Below are 25430 nucleotides of genomic sequence, written 5' to 3'. Positions count from 1 at the left end.
CGCATGGTAATTAGGTCCTCTTTGTTTCATCTGCTGAGCCGCTCTCTGTTACTTCCTGCAGCACACTCACGACTGGAGGCTATTGCTGAAATGTTAGAGCAGTGGAGATTCTCTAGGAGTAAACAGCTTCATGTTAACTTGGGGTTTTTTGTGTTTTTTTCACACTGATTTACATCCTGTTTCAACCTTGCGCAATTATATTTATCCTTCTTGCTTTCTTAGAGTAATGTCATTTATTGAAATAATTTATTATTTCATTGTGCGGCTAGTGGGCATATATGGAAATCATCTGAGTATTTACACAAACTTATGACTTTTTATATAAAATCCCACAAGTATCTCTGTCCCTTCCTAAGGCTTGGAAAGGCTGATGGCTTTGCTGGGAGCGCAAGCTGCTGTCAAGCATTGCAGAGTTTATGCTTTCATGGCTGAAAAGAAAGCTCTGATTGTTAGTTTTCCTGACCCTGCTGAGGGCAGGCTGAGGGTGGCTTGGGGCTGTGTTTGGGGGCCTGAGCAGGCTCTGGGCAGGGGTGGCAGTTTGCAGGGGAGCAGGGACAGGGACATGGCTCAGCAGGGACTGGCAGCCCTGTGAGCTTGGCCAGGCCATCTCTGAGAAGGGAGCTTCTGCCAGCACAGTTTTATTACCTCCCTTCTGGCTGTCATGTTACAACAGAGAATCAACTCCTAAGTTTTTCTCTTTTGTTATTTAAAAGAAAACTTTCCAAAGCTGCCTGACCCCATTTGCTGGTGTGGCCAGCTCCTGCATTTTAGGTTGGCAGGTTGCTCCAGTGGGAGCCAAAGGGCACTCGTGTGAGGCAGCTCAGGTTGTGCTGCTGCACCAGTGAGCCCTGATGGAGCTGGGGAAGGCAACAGAAACCAGGTCAGGTTTGCCCTGAGGCTGCTAGGGAACCCCTGCCTGGGGTCCCTGCAGAGAGACATCCAGGGCAGGAGCACTGGAAATGCCTACGGTGTCTCAAGAAATGAGAAGTGATCTAGTAACTGACCCTGAATTCCCTTTGAGTCAGAGCAAAGCTCTGGGATGCCTTTTTGCAAAACCTGCCCCAGTGCTGTACCAGGAACAGCCTGGCTGCTGTAGGCCAGGGAGGGTGGATGGGCACGAGCCCTCCAGGCAGCTCCTGGTGGCAGGGCAGAGGTGGCAGCAGGAACGTTTTTTACCCTGTTTTATTGAATAGCACACAGAGCTGGTTCATGTTGGGTACACTGCTGGCCCAAGTGGGGCACATGTATAAACATGGGGCTGCAGATAGGCTTGGGAGAGATGTGAACAGTGATGATAGACAGTGGGTGCTTCTGTCAACATGGAATTCCTATGGGTTGATTGTCCTTTCCTTGTTTTTTCTCTCACAATTAATAATGCTGCAGTTACTCTGATTATAATGACTACATATCCCTTTAAGTGGTATCTAGATTGAGGTTTACATGGCATTTTTTCCTTGTTTATGTGTTCTGCAAGCATATTAAGAAAGCCTCTAAAATAATATTACCAAACATCAAGTGAAATCCTCTCTCCTGAAGGGCTGATGAGATCATGTGCATATGACTGTGTGTTATCTTGAGCTGACACATGGAATTAAGTCTTGGACTCTCCTCACCTAGGAAGACATCATTCTGCCAGCTCCTTTTCTCTTCTGGCCATTTCAGATACAAAAGCTTTTTCTCTTCATCCAGTTAAAGCAGGGCTGTTCTCTGGAAAAGCCAAAGAGAAAAATCTGGCAATTTGATAATATCTGAGAGTTTCTTCCATTTCATTTTGTTGAGCTTACTGGTTGCACACAAACAGAAGCATTTGTGACAAAACACCACCCACACATTTAGCCCTGCAACAATGCTGTGATTTTAATAAACTGAGTTGTATGTGGAAGGGAAACTGGATTTTCTGTTATCCCACTGGCAAAATTGTTGGTGAGGAAAGCCTGAAATTGAGCCTTGCAGCTCTGCAACTTGTGGGACACAGTTTCTACACTGAAAGATCAAATTTAGCAGTGCTGCCTCTTCTTTTAATATAGTTTTATTTTATTGGGTTTTAAAAATTCTAGGAAATTGTGACAATCAAGAGCAGACATTTCAGGAGCAGACATTTGGGCATTTTCCTAATTAGCTTTAATATTTACTAAAACAAATTCTGAATTGTTTCTTTATGGAGCTTCTGCCATTATTTTGTTTTGTTTCCTTCATGAAAGTGGTTTAACAGGTTGAAATCAGTTAAACCCCTCCATTTTGTTTTGGTTTTTTTTTTTTTTAATAATCAAATAACTTCAAAATTTCATCTTTCTGTAAGGTTTTTAAAATATTCTTTTAAATCCAAATCAAAGCAATTCCCCTTCCTCCCTCCAATTCAAAATTATAATTAAGCAACAAATTGCTCATTGTCTGGCCTAACAGAAGTGGTTGGCTCTCAATCTTACATTCAGATCTCCAAGTCACTGTCTGATGGGGAATTTATTCCCCATCTGTTTCCATTTCTACCCTGTGAATTCAGCCTGGCACACGAGTCTGCTGCACAGTTGTGGGGTTTGTGATCCATGTTTAATTCACCTAACTTTCGGTCCTTAGCTGAGACTCCCCAATTAAGCCCAGTGGTGACCCTGGCCTCTGTCTGTAGTCAGTGCAGAAGTGGGTTCACCCAGAAGGTGACACTGTCCATGGAATATCTCAATTAAATGCCTAAAGAATGACTTCTCTAAGATGAAGCTGCTATGTGCTTTAAGCAGTTCCACTGAAAGAAACCTCCTTGGCTTTCAGAGCATGCTGATAATGGGCTCATTGCCTTGTTAGGTCAGCCAGCAAACAGATGCTGGAGGTCCTTGAGACTTAAGCACCAAGACAGCATTGTCCTTCTAGGGAGATGATGCATTTCAGGGGTGTGATGTGAGACATGAGACTGCAAAGTCATCCCCAAGCTGCCTTTATTCCCCTGAAATGCTCTGTGTGTCAGACCTGATTTCAGTCATAAAATGGAAATAATAGATAAAAAAGGTCAAACTATTTATTGAGGATTGACATTTACAGCAGTCAGGAATCTCCAGTTGTATGCAGCTTTGTGTATGTGTGTCACTCCTATATGACACCATCCTGCTCAGCAGCTCCAAGCCACTCTTTCTTGCTATACCTAGGTGGTGGCAAAGTTATCTGTTGCTTCTTTTTGTTTCTCCAAATGTCTAAACATAGAAATGCAGCATTAATTAACTAACTAACCCAAAGCTGCAGTACACATCTAGCAAAATGAAAATTCTCAGATTCTCTCCGTGGCTTCAAAATGATTTTATCTTTTACTGTAATAAATTCTATCAGAATATTTTTGTGAAATAAAAGTGTTTGAAATTGACTGTTTTCTTTGATGTTAAAGCACTCGTGTCCTGATCCTGTTGCAGGCATGAGAGTTGTGCCTGGTCACTGACAGAGTTTGTGAGTTGAGTGCAGTGCAGGAAACTGGGTAAGAGCCCAGATCCAGAGAGCAATTGCTGCTTGAGTTGCATTCAGGACCTGGACATCAAGTGCTGCAGGAGCATCACACTGTGTGTGAAATAACCCTAGCAGCAGCCCAGAGATCCATAGGTGATCCTTGCCACTGAGATCTAAGGAGGAGGAAAGGAAAGGAGAAATACACACTCAGTTACACACACAAATACCCACGTGCAGAGTGGGAGACACCTCAGATAGGCTGGCAACAGCAAAGTAATTAAAGGTGCTGAAGCAGGAAGTGCCAAGTCACCCTTCACAAGGGTACAGAAGGTTTGCTAATGTCACTGCTTATGTCCCAAAGGTACCTTGCAATTCTGGTATTTGTCTCCAATGCCCTCTGTGAGATTTGCATTGTCCTGGTCTGTTTTCTCATTGCCTTAATGGTGTGACTTTGAGAGCTGAGCCCTGAGATGGCTGTGCCTCAAGGAGACCCAGCACCCTCCCTGTAAATGTGGCTTTCTTCCCACTGCTCATGCATTGCTGCAGAATTATTTCTCAGTGCTTTGAATTAACGGGTTCATATCCTGGCACTAAGGATTTAAGGGGCCTTGTGCAGATAAAGACAGTAGAATTTATAGAGCAAGTACAACAGTAGTCTAGAAAGCATTGATAAAATGACCCATCATTGCATAACAGGTATTAGAACTCATGTTCCCTTTTCTCCCTTCCTCCTCCCAAACAGGAAGCCTTTTTACCCTCCGGATAAGATGCCAGAATTAGGATAAAGAATTACTACTCAATCCCAACTTCAAAAATTAGGAAAAAAGTGTTTAGGCTTTATGAAACATATCTTCTAAGTTAACGTAAATGCTTGTTTAGATAGCTTTTGAGATTAGTCTCAGACTAAAAAAACTGCTCTTTATATGGAGCTTCCTGGCCGGAGACCTCTGGGCAGCTCCAGAATACCAGAACAAAGGATTTACAGCCCACTGACTAGTTGAAGTGGTTCTGTTATGTTCAGATTCAAAATTTCAGATTCCTTTTGCCTTTATGACACCTTATGGTGAAGAGGAAAAGCTGTCTAGTGATCCTTCAGGTTCTGAAGGTACTCTTGATAGTGTGGTGCACATAGGTCAGGTTATTTAGCTTGAATTTGGATGTCTTACAGGCCTCTGTCATGTCTTTTGTGCAGATTTGTTTTTCTGCTTATGCCATTGGTCAGAATAAATGGAGGGATGAGATCTGCCCTGGTTGCTGTAGGGGCTTTTCTTGGGGTGTGCCCAGTCTCCTAAGAAATCAGTATCTTTCCTAGACCATTTCTGATGGGATTTGGCAGCAGGTCAGCATCCTTAGGTAAAGAAAGACTTCCTGAAGTGAGCAGCAGTCACAGAAAGTAAATTAATGGAAGCAGGCATCTGCTGATCTCTTTGACAATAAGGAATTTCACTGCCAGCATTTAAAAACCATTGGAAATGGTCTCCATTGGAAACCAGATTTCGACTTTCTGCCCTGGGCTGCCAGAAGTATTTCAGCATAAAATGCTAAAGTAAGTTGAACTTTCAATTATAATTTCAATGACTGTCTAGTGAAATGGATTAATGCTCTGGCACTGCACCTTTGAGGCTTTGGCTCGAATCTTGTAGGATAAAAATCTGTCTGCTTTGACAGTTGAAAAGGTCAGAAGTGAAATAATGTCAGGTGGTCTTAGTCCAATTCAATGTCTCGATTAAGAAGTAGAGGTAAAAGTTGTTGATGTGGGATATCATATCAGATTGTTTTCAAAAATATAAATATTTTTATTTACATTTTGTGATCGAAATTAGATGCAGACAGCTGCATTTGGGAGAGCTGGAGCTTAGTTCAGCATTCAGGAACACTGCTTGCAAAGTGAGTAAAATGCAGGTTACAATATGCAGTACCTTAAGCACAAAAGCTTGATTTCAATCAGCTTGAAATTGATTTCCTGATATTTCACTGTGTCAAGGATAGTTCACTTAAATATTTTTAAAGTTTAATTTGGGAATTTTTATTAGCTGAGAGTGTATAGAAAGACCATGTTTTTCTCACTGTTGAGGCAGGGCAAGAGGTCTCTTCAATTTACTTTTTTGAAGCTGCAATCCAATTCCTAAGCTTATTAAATAAGATTGTGGTTAAGTAGCAAAATACAGATATTTGCAGAATGCATTTTTCTCTTATCTGAATACTTATATAATTCTGTATGATGATAATGTATAAATATAAATTGCTTCTCCAGACATCCCTGTGAAAATGTCACCATGCAAAAATTTGTAGCAATAGTAACAGGAATTTCTGTTGGGAAAAAGAAGCAAATGTGGGCTTGGGGCTGTGTTTCAGTTATGGGGACAGTGGTTGACAGAGCTCCAGAGCACTTTTGCTGCCTTTGATCCATCCCAGCCCCACTTGTCCCCAGCCCTGCTCTCGTGTCAGGAGCCTTGGCACTGCTCCACCAGCACAGTCCCAGATTTGCTTTGCTTGTTTCAATAAGAAACACACAGGACAGTGCAAATTGAAAATCAGCTGTCATGGCACACTACATAAATTACACAGTTCTGCTTGGTAATCCATTACAGATGATTAAATAAATGAGTGGTTGTGTCCTGTTCAGCACTGGTAGATCTTTGTTTTATTTAATTCCTTGTTCTGTGTGTGTGGGGGGGGTGTCATGGGATTTTTTCCAGTTGGGTTTCCATCTTAAGGCAAAGAAACCACAGCGTTCACGTGATCGTGATGCAGTGCAAGAGCTGGTGAGAATGTCCATATGTTGTAAAGATTAACTGGCATTCAGTTAGGCCCCATAAAGCAGGTTGTTAGCCTCTGCTTTTCCTTCAGTTCTCGGAGTGGGCACAGCCAAAAGTCTGTTTCTGACATGTGACATGTACTTTTTAGCAGGCTGATCCTCCCAGCTGCAAAACCTTCAAAGAGTTTCAGAGATTCAGGTACTGCCTAATGTGGGGCAGTTGTAACACGGTCATGCTTTGCTCTGCTGAGATCTGCTAAGTGGGGCCCAGGGGACCATTGAAACCACAGAATTATCTTTTATTTGTTCTATAGATTTTTCTGACCAAAAAAAAAATGTAATACATCACCATCTTCACCCTTCCAAGACGCGTGGTTTAATTGTAGTGGGCTCAGAGGGCTGTCGGTGTTGCCCGTGGTGGGTGCCAGGGGTGGCAGAGGCCAAGTGGCCCCACTGCAAACCATTATTTAGAAAGGAACAAAGTGGTAATTTTGCAACTATCACAGCTCAAATATGGGGCCATTTCACTGGTAATAAAACTATTACTCTGTAACTGTTTACTTATCAGGAGACCATTATGTGATTGATGACCTGAAAATGGAGGTTATCTTTCAATTCATTTGAAATGCAAACTGACTAGAAAATCTATAGTTATTGCATCGTATTTTTAAGCAAAATCAGGCACCTACATTGACTTCCTATTTACATTTCTTTGAGAAGAAAAATCACATAAAAGCTATCAAGAAACACATTTCACAGCAGGCAAATTAATTGGTTTTACTGTATTTGAATGGAGGGTTTGTCAAATAAAACATGCCATGACAGTTAATAGTGTCATTTAGAGGCAGAAAATTATTGGCTTATTTGTTATTGGATAAAAGGAAGGCAAACACTTTGTATTAGGAAGTTTTAATGTGTTTAAAATCCTCATTAGGGATTTATGGACATTCTTGCTTAGCATAGCGCCTCATTAATTTGAGGCTAAACAGTTACTTCTGTGTTTCAATTGCAATTTTTTTCCCTTTTCTTTAATTAGATCTCGCATTAGAGTTTGGTCTCTACACCACTGGAGATGTAGAATTAATTAATGTGATTTATAAATCTAATGGAAGTGAGTTATTCTTAGATATCTTTTCATTTTAGTGAGCAGTTTAACTGCACACAGCATAAGTGCACACAGATCTAAGAGATTTGGGGAGCTCAGGAAAAGTATGCAACTTCTGCATTGAATACATTTAGCAGTGTCCCTTGGCATTAATAGATCAAAGCATTTTAATTAGAAATGTAACTAAAAGAGAGGCCATAAAGATCCCATTCAAAATCAGATTTTCCTTGTTCTAAGTTCTGTACTGTCCAAAAAGTGTTATTTAACTCCCCTTTTGTAGATAACCATGACATTCAGTGGCAGTTGGGATAATTGTGTGTCTCACTATTTAATGAGCATAAGATCTGGCTCTTAATGTAGTCTGAGTTTGGATGCAATCACAATAAAAACACATTCAATAATTGTACTACTTTATATTAATAAAAGGAAAATAGCTTTTATTTCCTATATGAATTCAATTTATTTGATTGAAATTTGTGTTAAAAATTTATCTCTGTAGATCAGTTATGCTAACATATTGGTATTTAAACCCCAAGATATTTCAAAATACATTTGTTTCCCTTAGAGCAGGAACAGCCCTGCTTTGCCCTTTGAATTCTGGCCCTTTATTTTGAAGACAGTCTGAGGTCATGGCTTGCAAGTTGTGACTGTGGTGGAAGGATGTATGAAAACAACTCATTTGCAAACAAGCTCAGTGCAATTAGTTTGGGTCCCAGCATGGGCCTCACAGCTGTGTGAGCTGCTGCGCAAATTATACCCAGGAGTGCATTTTTCTGTGAGGACATTCATACCTGCTTTAAAAAGCAGAAATGAAGCAGGTAACCAACGCAACACCCACTGCATCCTTGTAGCCACAGTAGGGGTACTGTCAGATGTAAACACACATTTAAGAAGGTTCCTCTTTAAAACCTCCAAAGAAATGTTACAGTCTGAATTCCCAGGGTCAAATAATGCTTTAGGTTACACTAATGGAGCCTCACTGGCATCAGGAAAGCTTTAGTCCCATTGCCATGGCCACACTCTGACCTGGTGACTTTGATAATATTTTAGCCAGAATTTACACAGCTCCTGCCTGATGCTGCTCTTATGCTGGCACATACTGGGAATGGACACCACATTCCACTAATGTGAAATAGATTTAAAGGAGATCCAGTTCCAACTTATATTAAATTTAGACAGCTGTGTCTGTAGAGTAAAGGATTTTGCATGATTTCCAAGAGGTTCTACCCAAGGAGTTACACTGAGAATAAATATGGTTTCTAATTTACCTCCCCCTAACTGAGGGCAAGTGGACTTGTAAGCCAAGCTCCCTTCATGCCTTTTATACTGCTTCATTGTCTTAGGAGAAGTTACATTTCATTCACACTGGCAAAAGGAAGACAAGAGACAGACACTTGATCATTATTTCTGCCACACCACATATCTCACTGCAGCAGAGGGTTGCACAGTCTGTTAGTCAGGCTTTGATGTTTCAAGTGGACAAGTGCACGGTGGCATTTGAGGTCAGGGCACCTTTTGTCATCACTTAGTGGAAACGTATAAGGTAATGTTTTCCAGAATAAGGTGAAAATGCCAAAGCACATAAGAAAATGTGTGTATTTTATGTAAGCAAATAGGTACTTGAAGTTGAAAGAGAGGAAGGAAGAAGAAGAAATTTGTCATTCCAAATTTCCTTGCTCTTTGCCAATATTAAATGGTTGTAACAGCCTTTATGCAAGCCAGTGTTTTGATCATAAATTAAGTACTGCAAAAGTCACTTTTGTTGAGGCCTGGCTTAATATTGGCATTATCAGATACTCTGGTACTATCACTATGGTGATTTTCTAAAATACTACATTCGGAATATTCCATAAGTAAAGTGTGCAGCTTTACCTACATTAAGAAACTCCCTGGAGACCTTGAAGTAAGAGATCACTTTATCAGTCTTCCCTCTCTAATAGAGTTTGGCAATTTACTGAATGAAAACAATGGTGAACCATTGTGTTTAAATTGAGCATCAGTATATTGTACTTTCATGGAAGCTGTTTCATGCTGATCAACACTGAAATGGTGTTGTTAAAAGAAAACACTAAAGAAATTAAAAAAGAAAAAAATGAACTAAATTCAACACATACTGAGAAGAACAAGAAAAGTATAATTGTCACATCCAGGTCAGTCTGGTTTAAGAGTTGCTGTAGCAGAACTAAATGCCAGTGAAAAAACATTGGGCTTGCTCAGTGGAAAAACATATAGTTGGGCTTACTCAGACTGGTAAAAAAGGTCATTGTAAGCTGAGTTCTTTGTAGGGAGATGAAACTGAATCCCTTTCAGTATGGGGTTAGTCACCCTCTGGTGTGACTGCACAGGTCTGTCTGGCCCTTGGAGAGGAGCATTCAAGAGTCACTGGGTTTTGAATGAAGCTAAAGGTACCCATTGTGAGCAGCTTTGGCTTCTGGGCTAGAGATCTTTTAGGAAGGTCACTGAAATCAGTGTGAGTCTGATTCAGTCATGTTTTGGACCACACTAGTAAGTTGTTTTTCCTAGATAAGCTACTATGGGGAAAAGGCATAAACTTCTCTGGCCACCTCTGGACAAGCAGCTCTGACTGCAGACCAGGCTGCCTTAGCTTAACAAATGAATTGACTCACTCCTTAAAACTCCTCTGTGTTTTCAGGTTCTCCAGTAAATGCATATTTTACACAGTTTCTGCAGTATTTGTATTAAAGGAGAACAGAGGAGCAGCATTCTGTATTTTGTTTTAGGCAATAGTTTTTCTTTCTCTCCTAATTTTTTATATATGAGAAAAGTATCTATATCCACAGACATTTTAGTAAGCCCCAGGAGATATTTCTGGGGTTAAAATAATGGGAAATGTAGTCTTCTCATGGTATTTTGGTTCCAGGATGGTGGAAGCACTAAAAGAAAACAGTGCATATGCATTATTTAAGACCCACAAATGGCTCCCTTGAAAATGAATAAGCCTGTGAAAAACACATGTATGTATTTGAATACCAAGGGAGCAATTTTGGGCTTGTTTGTTTTTTCTTTTAATACCACCATGTTTGACTTCATTCAGTTTCCTCTAAAATGCAAACATACAGCCCTAAAGTATGCTGGTGATATCTCCACAAATATCAAATAAACCAGAGAAACCCTACTGTCAGCTTGCAATATTCATTCCTTGCTCTTTTGCTGCTTCCATTCTTACCCACTTACACTGAGGTTAGTAAGGAAGAGCCAAGAGCCTCCCAGCTGGTGAGATTAGCTGGCATGTGTTCCAGGTGTCTTTAACACGAGTGACACTTTTTGGACATAGTGTTGAGAAAGGAAGCAGGATCATGAGCTGTGAAACATTCCAAGGAGCTTTGGGCAGTGGGCTCTGAGCAGCGGTGTGAACTTTACTTGAAGTAAAAATGGAACAATCTTCTCAGGAGGAGAAATGTGTAGTCAGATGGCAGCTGAGGGGAATGTCGGAGCATTGGAGATATGAAGCCTGAGTGTGCAAGAAAATACTGATGGCAGCCAAAGGAAAGGTGGTGCTGGAAAGACATGGGTGTGTATGACAAGTGCAGCTGAAGTATTGCATGTTCTCAGATTTGTAATAGGTATTGCAAGAATTGAACCATAGGTTCATACAGGTTGGGAGGATGTTAAAACACCATCCAGTCCAGTGTGTTGTATCTGGAAATTCTGCTAGTCTTAGTACTGCCCCATTCATTTCCCACTTGTATCAATCAGAAGAAAATCAGAGAAACCAAGCACTCTCTGTTAATGAGAAGCCTGGCAGGAGCTGAAGGTACTCAGAGGACAAGGCCTCTGCTGACTGTCCTCCTTTTGCTGTTTCTGGTTTTCTAAGTGCTTTCCTGATATCACTGTGTGGTGCACACTGGAAATGATCAATCAAGGCTCACACACAGGATCTTTTCATGCTGGCAAGTGAAAAATCAATTTGTGTTTGAAGGAGTAAACAGTAGCACGAGCTTCATTTCCCCAGAGTCAAAATGGATTCCTTGATAAAGGAGATGACAAGGAAAGCTGAGCTCTTGATGTATAAGCACATAGGTGCTCATGTGCAAGAAATGAGTGGACTCCTACATTCATTTTCCATGCTACACTTACCTTTTCAATAAAACAAAGATAGGAAGAAGAGATTACTTGTTGAATGCCAATTGTGTGTCAATAAAACCAGGGGGATTGTTCATGAACAGTTTATACAGATGAAAATGTAGTCGGTCACTTCTGGCAAAGACATTATTCATGGTGTATTTCTGCTTTATGGCACTGCATTTGAATTTTCAGAACTATTTTCACAAGTCTGATGGAAGATTGTGTTGCTAACATTTCTGAGAAATATCTGCTGTTGGATGTAAATTACAGGGAAAAGAGTCTTTGTATGATATTTCTGTGCCATGAAAACAAAATCTGATCTCATGCAGGTTATAAATTGTCCAGGAGGTAAGAGTAGTCAAGGAACTGTAGAATGAATAAATGGAAGGTTAGACCAACGTGACTCATCAGATATTGTAACCATTCACCCAATGTCATTTGATCTGTATAACATTAAAGGCTACTATTCCCTCACTCTTACATTTCTGCCCTCCTTCCCTCCCTTTAAAGTTCAGCACTGAGCCACCCAAGCCATACATTAAACCCTTTGGTTCCACATCATTTAAGCTCTCTCCTCTCTCCTGTGAGACCAAAAAGTGAAGAAAGCTGTAGAATACTGGCTTGTATTAGGTGGAATATTTGACCATCTGACCTTTCCTTTTTTCCTTTTTTTTTCTCTTTTTCTTTTTTTCTTTTTTTCTTTTTCTTTTTTTAGCAAGCAATATTTAAAAGTAAACATGAAGCATTTTGATGCAAAAGAGGTGTGCCAGATTAAAAGGAAATTGGAAGATGAGTTCAGTGTAGCATGTAGCTGTTGTGAAATCTCCTTGCTTTGATTGAAGTTTTATTACCTCAGGACGTCTGTCTGCAGCTTATGTGCTGTATTTCAGTCTGGGGTTTGTGAATGCACTGCTGGCTGAGAGAAGAGCTCATGATGTGAATTGCAACCACTCAGTCTTGCAGAAGCCAAATTCCTGGAATCTGTCCTTTCAGCTGAGCTAGACCATGCTGCTCATAAAGGAAGAAAAGCACCAAGAGCATGCACAAGTGCAAACTGTGCTCTCCTTTCTAGACTCCGATTAGTGATGAAAGCTGAAGAAGAGAGGGAGGGGATGGAGAATCATGTAATGGGTCCTAAAATGCTTGATTTTTATTAGATTAGGAAAGTAGCAGTATGGGATAAATGTCCAATCTTGACTAAACTACAAGAGGATCGTGGCAGTTTATTAATGGCAGTTCTAATAACAATTTGTTGTAGCACTAGCGCTTGGGGAAGTGATGAATATTGTATCTGCTCTGTTTCATTCTGTCCCAGTGAATCTGTGCTTGGATGCCATGGTGTGCCATGTGGGCCCGCTCACACTTGTTAGCTGAACATGAGTGTTTATGGACAATTAAACTTGCAATTTTTAATTCACACTTTGAAAGGTTGAGAGGTTGTTTTTTTTCTTTTTTTTTCCAAGACACTCTAAATTTCTAATAGATCTGTGCCTTTCAAGTCTCTTATAATGTGCAACTGCAGCATGAATTTAGAAAAATGGTCTCATTTCTTTAGAAATCCATTAATAGTAATGTACTGAAAGACTCATACATTGATCTTCTCTCTGATAGCCATGTTGTAATAATTATTCTTTTAATGTTTGCATCAATCTAAATGTTTTCCTCTTTGTGCTCTCTTCTACTTGGATCTCCCTATATGACAATCACAGCACTTTGACATCTTGCATCACTTTTATACCAATGATTCAAAACAAAGCAATGCCAAAGGGAACAAAAGTTCTGTCAAGCTATTAAAATCTTCTTTGCCATTAACACAATTAAATTGATGCATGAGCATTTAAAGTTATTAGCAAGTGCTGCCAGCAGAAGCTGGTTACAATTGCATAATATATAGTGGGCTTTATTAAAGTAAAATTGTATGTTTACTGTTATTATCATCATTAGTTCTGAAGTAACATAAACAGGGCTGTGAATTGGGAGAGGGCTGAGAGATAACCAAGAATATGCTCTGTCCTGTATTAATAGTGAGGGACACAGTCATCACTTTTCTAAACAAAGAAATACACGTGGTACCTCGGCTAACCATTGCAGCTGGCATGTGTAATGGTAAGGAAGGGTGTTAAATAAAGAGAGCTTCTGTACCTCTGCTGCTCTCACTCTTCCCAGTCTGACTCACTCAGCTGGATTTGGGGCTGCTCCTGTTTCTGTGGTGAGAAATTTTGCGGTTGATGTGTTCACTGTGAGCTTTTTGGAGGACTGTTTGTTTTGTTTTCTCATATTCCAACATATTAGTTTTTCAACGAAAAAAATGAGGCGTGTATTGGAGACACGTGTTCTGTCCCACTGCACAGTGCAGCAATACCCCTGCTTGCTAACCTTTTGATTAACCATATTCCTCACTGAATGGGGAGCTGGCATGAGGAATGGAAAACACAGAGGAGCAGAGAACTTCAAAGTATTGAGAGAGAAAAAAGTAATTTAAGTGAAAAGTAGGGAGTTGAAGGAAGTCCCATCAAGTCCAAGTCCTGTCGTGTAAGGGTGGACTGCATGCCTGTTGCAGTTCATGCTACCCACACGTGGGCAGTTCTCAGCCAGGCTTGTTAGGTAATTTGAGCAGAGTAGAAACTGGGGACAAAAGGTAAGGCTCTTTTTTTGGTTGTTTGACAGTTTTAAGGTGATATTGTGGAATATTATAATCTATAATAGATAAAAATCATTAATATCCCTGTGGTGTAGTCATATTCACTTGGGTAATCCTTTACCAAGATACTGCTGAACTGTTGGGAATTCAGAGAACAGTGATGAAATAAGCCAAAGGGGAGGAAAATCTGGTTTATCAGGAAAGAAGGTAAAAGTTGAACATAGAGCATTTGAAAAAAAGTTCATGTCATGTCTGTGTATGGTGTAAATGTGAAGGGAAGTAATGGATTACTTCTGGTAGTGGGAAGAGCTCTACAGAAAAGCTGAGTTGACACTGAAAACAAAATTTTAACCATGATAAAGAAAGTACCAAGTAGTTTACAACACTCCATACTTTATTAAGGGAAGAAATGGGAGACCCATTTCCCTACAGTTTTGGGTCAGACTAGCCATAGTACTATAAGATATGGGGAAAATCTGCTACATTAGCAGAGCATGAGCTTGGTGATCTAAGAGGTGTCTGTGGTCTTTGACTTCTGTAGCTGTGTGGATTTATCCATGAAGCTTAGTGCCGGCTGAAATGCAGGCAGAAGGCCATGGCCAGTGCTCTGGTCAAGCTCCATAGCAGATTAGGATGACAGGGATTAAGTTTAGTCATGACTGTCTTTCACCAAACCAGTTACTAAGGGCAATAAGGTAGAAGAACCAGACAGAAAAGTCTCACTGAATATTTATGGCACAAAGGACTCACCTGTGCTTTGGTCCCTTCCTGAATATTGTCTCTTCCTCTCCTGCTTTACCCCGTGATAAGAGCCCACCACAGCTCTCTGCAAGTGCCACAGAGTGGCTGCACACACAGGTCACACCTGCCTGTTGTTTCTGTAATTGTTCACAGTATTTAAAGGTTTTGTGCTCTTTCATATCCTTAGAATGAGGGATTGTGGCAAATGCTGTAAGTACCATTTAACAAGTATTTTCAATTGGAATATATTAGCAACATCACTGTATGTGTGTGGGTGTGGTTGGGTGCAGAGATAAATTGAATCTTTTTAAGGGGGGAAGGAGCAGCTGTCAGGCCTCTCAAGGCGGATACCTGTGTGCTGTGCAGGCTGCAGAGGACACTGAACCTGCAACAGGCTGATGGAGTGAGGGACAACAAAATCAGCAACCACCCTTACAGTCCAACCAGTATTTTACTACAGTATATATTTAAGTTTTAAGAGCTGTCTGGCCTGTTAGCCTATTAAGCTGTAGGATAAGATAGTTGATGATAACAGCTTTCTCCTGTTATCACCTCTGTCCTTCTCTGCAGCATGTGGCAAGTTAAAGCAAACCTCACCCTCTCTCTGAAGGCTGCCGATAGGAGTAACAGTGGGATCTTCTTCAATTACAGAAGTTTCAGGCAATTCCACTGCCAGTTCTCAACTGTGAGGAAATCAGAGTACTTTATTGCTTCAAAAGTGTCGTTAGGAACACAAAGCAGTGTGGAAGAAAAAAACAACTTTTGACAAAATGGGTCCTGCTGATGATTTGTGTTGATCTGAACTGGAAAATTTGGTAGGCAGCAAGCATGGATACAGCAGTCTTCAAACAGAGGCAGTTGCTTGTTAGCTGTTCACCTGTGTGGTTGAACTTTGCATCCAGCACCTGACTAAACATTTCTTTTTTTTCTTTAAACCTAGGTTGCCCTTCCCAATGACTCCAGCTGTGTGGAAGAAATACTGCGGGTAAGTAATACCCTTTGCTTTTTTTATCTCCTGTATAATTGTAGTCCTGTTATTTTCATCTTCCAAGGAGAGGGTTTATAGGGCTGTCTTTAACACTGTAGTTAAATAATAACATATCAGTGGGTCTGTATTAAGAGACACAGACAGGGGATAGGCCCAGGGTACTCCTTAGTGAGATCAGTTCACCTAAGACTCTGCATCTGCCAGCTTGTTCGAGTCAGGATTTACACATGTTCCTGTTCTTTTCAAGCTCTCAGTCCCTGAGTTTAGGACACATTTCTCTCCTACCCTGAGGTGCAGTTGCCTTAATTCTTCTACTCACAAGCTGACCTACAGCCTTCCTCCTTCCTCTAGACTACAATTGCTCATCATTCATGGCTTTTTTAAAGACTTACAGGCATGTTTTTTTCTGTGATCTGTGGTCAGTGGTTGAATACAGAAAATTGCAACTCCAAACTAAGAATGGCTTAATTGCAACAAGATCATGTAATAAGAAAAAGGGAGTGTGCACAAGCTGTATGCCTTACTCTAAGTGTAAGATGGGCTTTTCCTCAGACACCCCAACTTTGGGGTGAGATATGCCTGGGCGCAGTTTTGCAACCCACCAGTCCCTCTCTCAGATTTAGGTTTTTCTCCTCATGGGTTGAGTTTCCCATCTGTCAGAGTTACCTGCCTGGAATTGCCAGCCAACCAGCTGATGTATGGTGTAGAAGAGATTAAAATTTCAGTGGGAATTTGTGCCAGCCATGTCCTTGCTACTGGAGGTAGTGCTGCAGACCTACCCAGACCTGAAATCATGCATAACAGTCATGCCAGCTTGTTTGCAAAGACTTACTCTGCTTATAAAATAAAATAAGCTTCTCACTATTCATTGCAATTCAGAGTTAAATAGCTTGGAAAACTTGCTCCTGGTTTCTGTACACACATTATCTTGGGCTGCTCTAGATGTCCTTATGGGGTGGCAGCGTTGCTGCAGAAGTGTATTGAGGCAGCAGGCAGGCGTGTTCCTGTAGACCTGCCTTGAGGGAGAAGATCCTGCATGAGCACCCAGGAGCAATGAGTGCAAGGAAATAAATAATATTTACTTTCAACCTTCAAAGTGAGCAGAAGTTTATTACCCATAGAACACTAAGGGAGCAAAACAAAGGAAATGTTGAAAGGCTCTGCAAAGTACTTGGTACATTTAAAATGTCTTCTTCCATTTATATATTTCAATTAGGTTCATTACTATATTTGGAATGAATGACTTGCTGGCTGGGGAAAGCAGTTCTTTTCAGTAAAAAGCGTCAAAAGAAAATGTGATGGGGGAACTTCAGGGATCAGTCATCCAGGTGACACTTTCAATGTGGAAAGAGCTCGTTTAATCACAGGAAGCAGAAATGTCTTTTTACTAATCACGATGGTGACCCTATTTCCTACTCCATGACTGTCATTTGAGTCAACAAACAAGCACAATATGCTGGGCTTCCTTCTGAAACCTGTTGAGATTGGAGCAGGATTTTCTGTTGCCTTTAGATAATAGGGATGACCTGCAGAGTCCCTGCTTCTGCCACCAGTGAGCCATTGAATTTGGGGACACTCTTGAGGGCAGGGATTTAGCAGGATTCCATGTCTCTGGGGATCTCTCTCACAAGGACATTAATGGGCCTGTGAAGAAGGGATACAAACCAGCAAAGACCCAGCAGACCCCAGCCCCAGCTGGATGCCCTCAGGGCAGCAGCTCAGGATTCCAGCCACATGTGGTGCTGAAGCACACCTGGCACTCGAAGTACCTGGGTTTTCTCAGTGTTTTACTCCATTCTTAAATTTATGCTGCAGAACAAGCTAGCAGGAAATGTGTTTTGGCTGCATGCAGGGTATCATATTCTACTTGACAGGCAATGGAGAGAAAATAAGTAAGAGAATGTGATGCCCAGCAGTGGTCAAAATCCAGTCTTTGGGCTCCCCATGGAAACTGTGTCAGAAGATTCAGGCTGGCTGCTCCAGATGAAGGAATGACCCTTGGTTTCAGCAGAAACTTGCACTTTGAGAACCTGGATTAAGTTTCCAGCCCTGGCAGGTATTTCTTGGCCTTTCAGGGCCATTTACATAGGCTCTGATGAACTTTTGGGAGTGTGGGTCTCAGCTCCCTCATGGCAGCTTCTCTCAGTAAAAACACCACATTTTTCACATTTTTGTCGTATCAGGGATGTTGCAGAGGTAAACACAAAGAATTCCAAGACAGCCAAGCCCCAAAAGTGGGCAATTGGCTGTAACTGTGCATTTTGCCCAACCAAACCGTTGGCAACCCCTGGCAGTTTTTGCTCTGGGCTGTGTCTGCTGTCTGCTTCCCAAAGAGCTGCAGAAGGGTGTTCTGCCTGGCACTCACCCTTGGAGCAATGCACACCTTGAATTTTGCTTTTTCTTTTCTGGTTTTGATTTTTTTTTCTGTTTTTTTAAGTTGAGAAATTAGTTCAGTTCCATCCCTCAGAAAGACACAGTAACTCTCGAGGGTTTCTTACTAGACTTTACAAGGAAGAGGTACTCCTGCAAAGATCTGTGACCTCTGATTTTACACAGTTTTTTTTTCAAGCTGAACTTGATTAATGGTTTCTGTAATTGTAGAGGTTTGTAATTCTTAATCTGTCTTCTGCTTTTTTTTTTTTTTTTCCCATCTTGGAGAAAAAAGGTTTAATTGAATTTATATTCTAAAATTTTCAACCAAGTGAGGGGAAAGGTCTTGACTTCATTCAGACCTCTGAGTCTTCAGAGACAAAATTTCACAGTCCTTTAGATTTCCTGAAACACTTAGCTACTTATGTCATCTTGTGTAAATGGTTTAAGGACTGTTCCCAATACTACAGCTAAAGGTTAATGGCAGACCAGTCTCCTGCTGATTTTATTTTTCTAACCAGGATGGCTGAGAAGGTTGTGAAAAATAATAATAAAAAATAATAATAGTAATCATCATCCTCATCTCTTATGCAACTAAGGCCAAAGAGTAATGATAGCACAGATTGCATTTAATACAAGCTGCTAATACCAAACTGAAAGAAAAAGGCAAATACCTGGTGGTCTACATATTTTTCTGTTCCAAAATGTGTTGGAGTCATTTTTCCAGCCTATGCTGTGGTTTTGAAAGTGTGGATAATATAGAAGACAGGCAATTAAAAGTATGTCCGTGTAATTCACATTTTGTTAATATAGATTTAAATTAAGTTGTCACTTGCTATGTGCATCCACTGAAAAATGAGTTCATTGAAATGTTGTGATCCAAAGTGCAGATGGGGCGGGAGAGCTGACATTTACAACCAGTCTCCAAAGCTGTTACTTGTGCCACTTGTACCAGTGCTTTCCATCAGTGTACCTTGCTGTCACTGCCTGTGATGTGAGCCATGTGCTGGCCCAGGGAAAGGAGGTGTGTGGGTGACACTGAGGGTGAAAAGCAGCGATCCTTTTCCTGTCTGTGGAGAGCACAGAAGGGACCTTAGCCCTGGTTTGCCCCGGCTAAAGAGTTGATAGCTGCACAACCCCACACAGGAGAGAAAGGAAATTATTTTTAACTACATGTTCTGGAGGACTCAGAGTATAAATTGGAAATTTGGGCTGGGTGTTCAGGCAGTCAGTTGGACATAACCCAGCACTGCAGCTCTCGTGGCTGTATCGTAACCACCCGGGCAGGCTCTGCTGTCTGCAAATCCGTCCCTGCTTAGAGGAACAAAAGAATTCTTGTACGTGCATATTCACAGTAGGAAGGCATCAAGTAACTAGATGGACTTCTGATGGTATGTGGACAGCTGTGATACTAATTAGAAGCTTTCCAGTCTGGAAGCAAAACAGATCCCAAATATGGTTCAGATTGTAATAAGTGTAAAAATGACTGGAGTTAAATGAGCGAAGTCTGTAATTTGTATGGTCGTCTTCTGATGACTAGCTCCTGTCTAATGACATGGGAGAATATGTAAATTGATCAGCAGGTGAAAATGCCCTTGACTCTGCATATTATGTGTAGGATTACCTTGCTCATGCCAATTGAAAGCTCTAACAGATTTAATATGTCTCACCCTCAGCTGAAGTGAGCTGTTCACATAGCAAAATTAGACTGTAACAGATACAGCCCATTATTTGCCCCTCAGTAATTGTTTTCTCTTCTAAAATACAAACAACATTGAAGAATGATGCTAAGCCTAATTATAATAATTGTAATTTGAAAAATACAGGTATGCTGTCCAGTGTGGTTACAAATGCACTTAGTAGCTGACGGGTAGTTTAAATATTTTCATGTGGAGTCTGGGGGCTTGCTGAGGAGGACATGATGTGAATTTAAAATGATTATCCAGACGTCACTGGACAAGTGAATAACGAGCTGACTGGCCTAGTAAATCATGTGAACCTGTCAAATGTGGGAACACGTTGGGGAGGAGATGATGTCAAGTAACAGTAACTTAGCAACCTGGCATTTAGCTGTCCAGAGAATGAGTAAGAGTAGCCACTTTTAAATAGCTGAGTAAATAAATGAATCCCTATACGTCTTAGGTGTGCTATAAAAATAGCCCAGCACCGTATGTTTTGTGTCAAGCTGCGTCTTTCTCCTGGATAAGGTGATTTATTATTTCTATTGAAATGAAAAAATGGATTGAAAAGTTAACCCAAGTGTAAATGTGGATCTGTGGCCTTTGTCCCTGCTCTGGCGTGCAGCCTTTGAAAGCATGCATGGAACGGGTAATAGCCTGCTTTGAGAGTTGTTTTTTTCCTTCAGACTTTGCTTATGTACACAAAGATTTGGATGGATAAAAACAATTAATTTCTTAGCAATTTCTAAGCCATTGCATTTTCAAGCTTTTTATCAGCATTTTCTCAATGGAGGCAGAACCAGTTTCTGCTCTCACATCAATATAAATCAAGGGGTAATTCCACTGACCTCTGATCTCATTTGAGTTCATTGAATTCTTCTTCCTCCCACACTGGTATAAATTGGCAGCAGTTCCACTTACATTGCTGCTGCTGTTATAAAATAAAAAAATAGTTACCTCTGCATTACTTTAGGTATACATAAAGGCAGAGACCTGTTCTTTGTTCTGCTGAGCACATCTGCAGATTTGGTCTCACTCCAGAAAATGGAAATGCTGAGTATTTCCTTGAGAACAGCTCCTTCCTGGTTTGGTAGGTGATCAGCTCAATATTGGTCTCAGTATCACCACAAACATTATCACCACAGTTGTTGCATTCAGCAGCAATTCCAGGAAGGTTGAAGGAATCCTTTCCCAGCATTTTGTGCACTGTCCAGAATGCACACAGGAAGGGTGACATCAGTAGTTGGAGTCATTTGAGGACAAGCTTGGAGTGCAGAAGGCTCTTAGGGAGCTGGAAAAGGCAGTGTTAGGTCTTCCCAGCCCAGAGCACACCCTTGGCCCCCAAGTGCTGCCCCTGACCATGGCAGAAAAAGATTATCCAAATTTTTGGCCATTCACCTTTACAGTGAAAACATTATGGTGGCACCTGTGAGAAAAGCACTTGAGGAGCACAATCCCAAAGCTGCCTGCATTAACTTGAGGGTGCCTCATGTGTAAAGCTCAGAGCTGTCCTCAGGCTGCAGGGTGGGAAGCTGGTGAGTCGATGCCAAGTGCTTGGTTGTTTGTGGGTCCCCATTGCAGGGCTGGATTGCACAGGTTACATCTGAGGTGATCTACACTTGTGCTGTAGATCTATAGCATAAATCTGCTTGGTGCTGCCAGCTGAAGGCAAGGCTGTGCTGCTGGGGAGGTGACAGGGAGGAAAGGTTGGCTGTCTGCTCTGACAAATGTGCGTGGGTGTGCAGAGTTTCCTGTGCTCGAAAGCTGGTGTTCTGCACCTGCCTGTTACAGGGATAAATGCCTCTTCAAGATGTAATGCAGCAAAAGATTAGACCTTTGTCAGGACAGACAAGCAAGGTCTGATTCCAGCTTGCAGGCACATTTATCAAATAAAGGTTTTATTTTCATAGCAGTATTAAATAAATTATTTAGCAAAGAACTTTGAAATGTAAAATCTGATCATTATGTGGGTCTATTGCAGCCTGTCTACACTGTAACAATAAAAAAAGATTACAAAAGGTATTCAGGAAAAGAGAGAGAGATTGCTGTGCACCTGTTTCAAACTCACTATTCAATTCTGTTTTCTTATCTGCTTTACAATAATATTTTAGCACATATTTTTGTACTGCCAAATTGAAATATTGCTGATTTCAGTAGTATGATATAATTCTGCCATCATTGCCAGATTTACCATTGCTACTAAAATTACTGTAAAGTGAGCTGCCATCACAAGAGTTTGGACATGTATTGCTGCTCCTGAAGAGAAACAAAGTACTCCCATGATAAATGATAAGTGAATGACTGCCAGTGAAGGAGTGAAGTTTGTTTTCCAAGCTCTTCAGCGTCTCTTTTCACCAAAACAACCATTTTTTAGTTTCTCTCCCTCACTGAAAGTCAGCTCAGAAACAATCCACCATGTATTGCAGTGTTACATGCTCAGCATCCTCACTCTGATTAAGTACTCTGTTATGATAAAAATAATTACTGTTTATGAGACTATACAAAGTAATTGTTTTAAAGCCAGTTCAAACAAGAAAGTAAATGAAACAAAGTTATTTTCTTAGAGGAAAAGATAGCAAGTTTTGCAACTCTTGGGGAAGATCAAATGCACTCTCTACAGAACTTAAAAACATTCATTATTTTATATATTGTTTTTTTCAAATACCACTAAGTCTTGCAGTTCCAGAAATAAGTGAAAGAGATGAAAAATGTGGGAAAACAATTTGGTGGAGTCTTCCAGTTGAGTGGAGAATGTCATAAAACTAAGATTCCTACTCCCAATTTGGAGACCCGTGGGACCTGAATTCCCTTCCTTTTTCATCCTTGTAACTAAAGAGTAATTCCCTTATCTTGGAGTGAAAGTGTGAAAGAAAACAGACCCAAGGAATCTGGCATGTCAGATCAACTCTGACCTTTTCTATGCTCCCATGAACAGAAAAAGGCCCCAAGTGCTGAACTGCATGGAAAATTTGAAACATTACTGTGGTGTTACAGTGTTTGGCTCTAGCTGTACCAGGTATCCTCTCCTAAAGACCTTGTGGGCTCATGAGTTTATGTTGTATAAAAACATGATTAAGAACTCCAGAGCCTGTTGTGTGTCTGTCCTGGAGTGCTGCTGCTGATTCCAAAATGACAGTCTGCAGTGTGGCCAAGCAGAAAAGCCATCTAAAGCTCCCCTACTCCACTTACACAGTTACTGACAGAGCATTAAGCAAAAAAATCTAGTCCTGTTTTGAGATACAGGTAGTAGAATATTTCTCTGGTCTCAGATTAATCATTTTTGTTATTTCATCTTGTCCTGTCAAAGTGAAACATGGTAAATATGGGCACTGAGTGTTTAAACTGCTAGCAATGTTACCTTTCATTTAAATAGATTAAGAATGTGTAGTCTACATTACAAATTGCTTTCGGCACAGAATGAAGACATTGAAAACATATTAAAATTGTGTTAGACTTTCTGAAATGAATGCATGCTTTGGAAACAATTCTGGTTTGAAATGTCTGTAACATCTTCTGTGGCTCTTTCTCTCGCAAATGGGAAGAGCTCCATTTTTGCAGCCCTGAGGGCAAATGTTGCATGCTTTAAATCCTGGTAGAAATCTTCCCTGTAAGTCAGCTCTGCTGAGGAGGCTCGTGGGGTCCATGAAGGATGACTTAGTCTAATCACAATTAGTCAAGAGAAGCAGACTAGGAAAGGGCTAGGACACTTGCAGTGTCCAAGGGAAGACTGGACTGGGAGATGTAACTAAACAAACCAGAAACAGTTTCAAGAGCTTACATTTTTGAAAATCCCCTCTGAAGTTTCTGGCTATGACAATAAAAAAATAATTGATGGTTAAAAGAAACATATGCAAGGAAAGTACTAGGGAAATTAAAATCATGGATCAAAAAGATACCAGGTACTTGAGGCATGCTCAGTTTCCCCCTTTATGCTTTGTATACACCTGCATGTTGCAACTTTTGATGCTTTACTGCTCCGAGCTCCTTGAGGAAAAGTAAAGAGTACAGGACAAAGTTGACACCGGGAGCAAATCTGAAGTTTCAACTTTGAATCCCATTGTTGAGCTCAGAGATGGATGGAAGTGTTCTGTTACAGCAGTAACCAGGAGTGCTTTGCCATTTTCATAATGCACTGAGGTCTGAGTTTAACTGAAGCTACTCCTAACTTCTTAAGGCAAGAATGCAGACACCAATTCATGTATGGACCAAAACTTATTTTATTTCCTCCTGAGGGACCCCATGGACAAGCAGGTGGACTTTTCCTTGGGAAAAGTTGTATGGTGACACATAGTCAGACTTGCCAGCCCCCATGAGGTTTGTGGAAGGAGCCTGATGTGGTCAGTCAGTCTTGTGATCCTCATCTGTCTTAAGTTCAAGTTGTTCCACATTCTGCAGTGAGAACAGCTCTAGAATCTGCCTTTTGGGGAGGAGAATTCCTGTCTTTGCTGTGTGCCATTGGTCTGTTATGCTCCATAGTCAGCAGAGCTCTTTCTGAAGGCATCTTCCTTCTTATCTGTGGAGATTGTTCCAGCTGTCAGTCTTCAGAATACATCACTTCAAATCTGCCAGTGAAAGACTGGTATGGTTCATCTCCTCATGTCTTTGAACACCCTCTCAATAAATGCTTGAATACATAGACTCAGATAAAACACCCTACATTTGATCTTCCTGAATAACCTTGAGATGCCCCTTTGCTCCACTGTGTCTCCTTCTGTGAAATGCTGAAATAGAACCTCACCCACACTGCCATTGTTGAAAGTTAAATTAGTTGTGAGCAAAATGCATTCATGTCCTCAGCTGGAATTATTGGTGTGATAATTGGGCAAAAGCAAGGCTCTATCAGATATTTAAAATTATACTACATACTGTGGCTTATCTGAATTTCTAACATTTCTTTAAAAAAAGCGTGTCATTGAATTTAATGTTCTGAGAAACCTTATGAACTTCCAATCTATTTTAGCTGTACATTTCAAATTATGCTTATAATTGTGTTTTTATTGAATATGTAAGTTCCTTTCAATTTCTTATTACACTACACGGATTTTAATATACATTCTAGAAGAATGCACACTGTGGATAGGTGACACTTTTGAGTGTTTTCAAATTGTCACAGTAAAATTGTCACATTTGTTTAATTAGCCAGTAGATCCTGCCACATTGATTTGTCAGTGGTGTAACAATTTCTTTGGATTACTGGAAAATCTGACCAGAATGTTTTTTATAATTTTCTTCTTTTTTTTTTTTTTCTTAATGAATTTCTCACATTTCTCTTTGATTTAAAATCAGTCATACAGGCACCCAGCCTTGCAGAAGTCAGCTGAAGAAAATGTCAGGTTCTAGTGTTAGAATGAAGATTATTTGATTTCTTCAGAGCCCTGAGGTGTTTGTTGACCATTGTTCAGAGGCAGGAGGGAAAAGCTGTCTCCAAACAGGAATCTGAAGTTCTGACCCAAGTGCCCAGATTTATTTTAAAACATTCCTCATACCCTGTGTGTTCTACCTGCTGAAAGTGTCCCTGCATAGCCTTCCAGAGCTCCTGGGGCCAGGGCTTGGTGTGGCAGTCATTAGAAACCTGTTATCAACACTCTACAGCTCTTGTTTAAATGTTTTCTCTGTTCCGAAATTTCTGTTCAATGTGT

At 40.7% G+C, this 25430-nt stretch overlaps 1 protein-coding gene across 5 annotated transcripts in view; it reads left to right on the top strand.

The window, feature by feature from the left end:
* The window catches only part of AFF2 (ALF transcription elongation factor 2), a 323600-nt gene that overhangs the window by 161854 nt on the left and 136316 nt on the right, over positions 1 to 25430 (top strand). For all 5 annotated transcript variants that reach the window (XM_058032600.1, XM_058032601.1, XM_058032603.1 and 2 more), the window contains exon 4: positions 15695 to 15739. In XM_058032600.1, the coding sequence (XP_057888583.1) occupies positions 15695 to 15739 (45 nt within the window). The remainder of the gene's footprint in view (positions 1 to 15694; positions 15740 to 25430) is intronic.

Source organism: Melospiza georgiana, chromosome 12 (assembly GCF_028018845.1).
Source record: "Melospiza georgiana isolate bMelGeo1 chromosome 12, bMelGeo1.pri, whole genome shotgun sequence".
Classification (NCBI taxonomy): Eukaryota; Metazoa; Chordata; class Aves; order Passeriformes; family Passerellidae; genus Melospiza; species Melospiza georgiana.
The sequence above is the reverse complement of the archived record's forward strand: the minus strand, read 5'-3'. Positions and strand labels throughout refer to the sequence as shown.